Below are 4,787 nucleotides of genomic sequence, written 5' to 3' on the forward strand. Positions count from 1 at the left end.
TGTCAGGACCTGTGGTCTCCTAGGAAATCATTGAAACAAGGTTATTAATGTTGTAAACATCACCTTTAATCTTGTGGCTGATGGGTTTAGAGCACCGGACCTTTCACTTCAGGGCTGAGTTTAACACTAGCATGAGAGCAGTGTTTATATTCAACATGCTATTACGTGTTGAATATAAACACGTCGTTTTCGGGCAAGAGCAAATATTCTTTAAACCTTATCTCTCTGTGCTCACAAGCTTGAATTTTTAAGCCATTTTCAGCTTTCATGTAGCGCCTGAGAAATGTTTCATGTAAGTGCTGTGTGTGTGTGTGTGTGTGTGTGTATAGTGGGTGTAGTATTGACAGTTTAACTTTGTGTCATCTCACTTTTGTCTGACCAAACACATCCTTTGCCTTTAGTGGAAAATAATATTTAAACTGTAAACCAGACTAATGCTTCAACAAAAACCAAGTCAGGCTTCATCATCCCTCATGACAAGTCCCCATCACTCCAACATTGATGTTTTCCTTTTTCCATATGAACATAAAGCCTTGGCATCTTGTTTTTTTAAAGCTTTTTTCCTCCTTTTTGTATTTCTCTATTCTTAGAAAGCCAAGCAGAAGCAGCTGGCACCATTTTATTCCTCTGTGTGAAGCATATATTTCCTTTATTCATTCATATTCACTTGTACTGATACATGAGAGAAATGACATTTCCTGTGCTGGATGCAATCACTCATGTCAGTATAATTGCTTGACTACATTTCAAGGACAAACGGTTCCAATTTGCTCTCAATCTGTCACAAAAACCTCCTTTTCATGAATTGCATTTAATCAGAAACGTGAGCCCGGAGTTTGCAGCATGCTGTGTGGCAACTGTAACGAAGCTCGCAGAAACAGCAAAGAACAAAACAGAGGCAGATGTCGGCTCTGTTTTACACATTTCAGTTTATTATACAATCAGGTCACTTCACGCGTAATGATCCAGCAAAGGATCATTAAAACTGGCATCAACATGAAAACAATCACACTGCTGTTATCACCCAGTGGGGTGATGATATTATTAGGGATAATAACAAACACCTTAACGAGGAGAAAAGGTGAGGTCGGGTTCCGTGTTCAGCTCAGAAGACTCCGAGCCTTTTTAAATCGTAAGAAGATGAACTGGTCCTTAAAAAGAAGTGTTTTCAAGTTGCATCAAAATATGTACACATAAAAAAATCTTACAAATTTTATTGAAACACTAGTGCAGTTGGATAGAGAAAGACACATGTAAAGTTACAGGCGGCGTGGACGGCTTAGTGTTGCGCAGTCTTGTCAAACTGCTGAGCACGGCGATGACGTGGTGCTACTTAAAAAGAAGGAAAAAAACAAAAACGTGTGTGTCCAGCACACACCAACATAAAACACTCACACATACACACACTCCCTGCAGAGGAATGAGGGTAAAGGACTTTGGAGACCCTGGCTGGCTGTAATTGTTGGAGAAGTTGAACTTGCTTGCACATGCATGCTCACAAATGTTCTCGCCTCTTTCCTTTTTTTTTTTTTTTTTTTTTTTTTTTTTAAATGTACTGAATGGAGAGATGGATGGTTAACAACAGAGAGGAACAGACCGGTGACAGACAAGGCGAGACGCTATTTTTAGGCCCACCAGCCAAAGTCGCAATCAAAACCCCCTTTCTTCTATTCTCGCTGCATTTTTAAAATCAACGAGCGCGTCGCGGTTCCTGCCTCAGTGGCTGGTAGCGACCTGACCTAACCTGCCGAAACAAGTATAACCAGCATCTGGATGGTAGCTGGTGGTTCATTTCCAGCCCGGCGAGAACGTCAGAGAAGGTGCTACGAGCACTTCCACACGCAGACGGCCAGGCTTCCTCCGAAGAACATGTAAAGAAGGTTCTTCACCTCGTGTGTGACCTCAAAGCCGAAGCCTTCACCAATGACCACGTGCCACGAGCTGCCAAATTTCTTATCCATGGACTCCTTGATCATCTTTGCAGCACTCTATGGAAGACGGCAAGAAAAAAAAAAAAAAAAAAAGAAAAACAGAAGCCCTGGCCATCAGCACAACACACGAGAGAAATTTGAAAAGGCATCCTCAATATTTTACTCAAGACTGAGAGCAAAATATACACACCTCATTGTTGGTGGCATACTTTTCACAGGCTGTAACACACAGCTCCATGGTCTCAACCCTCATTTCCTCTGGCATGTCTGTGTGCTGAGGACAAACACAGAGCTATGACATGAATATAAACAAGTCAGCTAGAAACAACACTGCATTGCCTTCATCCTTTCTGACCGTCCCCCAATGTGGTCAGACAACTTGCCATGCGAGCTACTTCTTCCCTAGCGCTGTCTGTCACTGTGATGCTTGGTTTAGTCAGCGTGCTCTGACTGATCAAATGTGTGAAGACACAATAGCTGCAGACTTGATTTTGCAGTTGGTGCTTAGGAGCTGTTTGCTAATCTTAGAGAATACGACACCTTGTGTGAGCCACACCTGAGCCTGCTGTGTTGCCTAGCGTGCACGTATTTAACGACCAAACAAATATTGTGAAGTTTGGTGTGCGCTCTTTTGTTTTCTCACAGAAAGAGAAAAAGAAGGTTCCCGGTAATAACTAAACTAACTCCTACATGAGTGTTACAGTTTCTGTGTCCTTGAGATGCAAATGTCACCATCAGATAATGGACTTCTTCATGACACTGCACCGGCTACACAGGCGTCCTTAAGTGACAGTGCAGCACAACTTTTTAAGAGATGTTTCTAAATTTCCAACTAAACTTTTAGAAGTTTAGTTTACACAGCAGAGCATGTTCTGTGCCACCTTTACACTCATCCCTGCATGCTGCATGTATGGCAGTGGGCTGCTGTCAGCCTGCAGCAAACTTTATCAGACACTTCCCACTGGCAAACTAAACAGGCAGCTTTGTGCGTGGGCGTGAGATGACTTTTTCACACTAATGGCTGCTGAATAGGTGGTTTGATAGGGCTTTTAAATCAGTTTATCAAGTTCTTAGTGATTACATAACAGGTATCTTCATCTAAATTATTATTTTTGAGTGTAGGCATATTGATTTTTAGTCCCAAAGATGAGTGAAACTATGAGTGCATACCACCACTTTCCTACTCATTTTTAGCCTCTTTCTTTCAGAGTCGTTAAGGCAGACCTAATCAGCTTTAAAAAAAAAACTGGTGGTGCATTAGTCATGTTTAACCCTACAACTTTTAACTACGAATTAGTCCTTACAGTACTTACTGTGATCTGTCACAACACTAATTTGCATCTGAGCCATCTTAGTCTGCAGTAGTTGTTTTAAACTTAACATTAAATAAAGTTGACTGTGTCCTTCACTCATTTACAGTCTGCTTATGCATCACAACTACATCTACTAAACCTGAGCAGCCTCACACCTGCAAAATTTTTTAATTTCGCAGTATCACAAAAGTCTCATCCACACTCAGGACCTCCTTGTCCTGGTCCTAGGTGAACAATATCACTTCATTCCTACCCTGATGAGAGGGAAGCTGTGCAGTCTCTTGTAGTCGGCCTCTTCTTTCTTTCCCTCGCCAGTCCCGGCCATTCCGACTCCTGCAAATAAAGCATGTGTGTGCACGTTAAAAATGCTGTCCCCGGAGCGTGTCACCAAGTGTCACTTCATCAGGAGTAGTGGCTATCCTGCACAGCAAGCTCACATCTGTGGCTAACATGACCTGTGTTGGGGACGAAGTTAGCTAACATCGCTTAGCCCTATACTGGCTAACGACAAGAAGTCTCACATCGTAGTTCACACCAGAATAATAAGCGGTTCCACACTTAAACAGTGTCCACAGGTATCGCGTCACGGCAGGTTTGTTAACGGGACAGCGCCTTATCAGGTTAGCAGCCCTAACAGGCTAATTAGCTTAGCATGTTTTCATAGCAAACATTTGATGCACTGGTTGTTTTCTAGCTAAAACTCGCCTTATTTAGATCCACCGTCGCGCCGTTATGTGTTGCCGTCCGTTATCGAGACTTGATGAATGCGCAGTGACCCGGAGATGTGTCACTTACGAAGCGTTTGCCCCACGAAAACTTCTGCTGTTTGACTTCCAGTTCGGTTGTTAAGGAGACATTTTAAACAAGCGATATCCGTGGAGTTGGGCCCCGCCTAGCTCTGCCGAGCTGAGTTCTTATTGGTTGAGAGCCCGTCGATCAAATGGAAAGCAACCCGCCCGTTTCCGAGAACGCTAACGTAACCAAATTAAGTTTTTATTCTTCTGTACTTTTTTTTAATAAATTTGAAAAAATGAAGATTAAATGCAAGGAAAATTAAAAGAAAACAAAAAAGGAAAAAAATGTAACGACAGAAATACTATGTAACTGTGTAATTACTTCTGATTCATTTATTACATATAGAAAAAAAGGAGAACTCTTAATACTGACACTGGTTAAGGTGGACCTATTATTAACAGCTTTTTGATACAAGATGTTTATAATAACATATACCTTAAGAATAATTTTATAAAGGTGTCTAATTCTGTCATTTAGTGGAAAATACACAGAAGGTGTCTTGATTTGGACCAGTATAAATGATTTTTACTGTGGTACAGAGCTTGAGCTAACACACTTATCATCACTATCTACCTGCACGCATAACTGCTTTTAAATTAGGCCACTCTCCTGTCAATCAGGCAGAGCATGGGTAAAACCTTTTTTATCCATCCTAATCAGCTCTCTGACAGTCTCTGACCCACATTCAGCTGGAAACATGAGCGAGGAATCCCCCAGGTGGATTGATTTGACCCAGAATCGTCAGTCT

The 4,787-nt window shown here is 41.8% G+C and overlaps 1 protein-coding gene across 1 annotated transcript; it reads right to left on the reverse strand.

Annotated features, from left to right (window-relative positions):
* Positions 1 to 910: 910 nt before the first annotated feature.
* On the reverse strand, positions 911 to 4,125 carry LOC120716440 (dynein light chain 4, axonemal). Its single transcript, XM_040003985.1, has 4 exons — positions 3,950 to 4,125; positions 3,498 to 3,577; positions 2,122 to 2,205; positions 911 to 1,988 (listed from the first exon to the last, which is right to left on the reverse strand). The coding sequence occupies exons 2-4, from the start codon at positions 3,567 to 3,569 to the stop codon at positions 1,824 to 1,826; spliced, it is 321 nt and encodes a 106-aa protein (XP_039859919.1). The 5' UTR covers positions 3,570 to 3,577; positions 3,950 to 4,125; the 3' UTR covers positions 911 to 1,823.
* Positions 4,126 to 4,787: the final 662 nt, after the last annotated feature.

Source organism: Simochromis diagramma, unplaced genomic scaffold (assembly GCF_900408965.1).
Source record: "Simochromis diagramma unplaced genomic scaffold, fSimDia1.1 OVJJ01000325.1, whole genome shotgun sequence".
Taxonomy (NCBI): Eukaryota; Metazoa; Chordata; class Actinopteri; order Cichliformes; family Cichlidae; genus Simochromis; species Simochromis diagramma.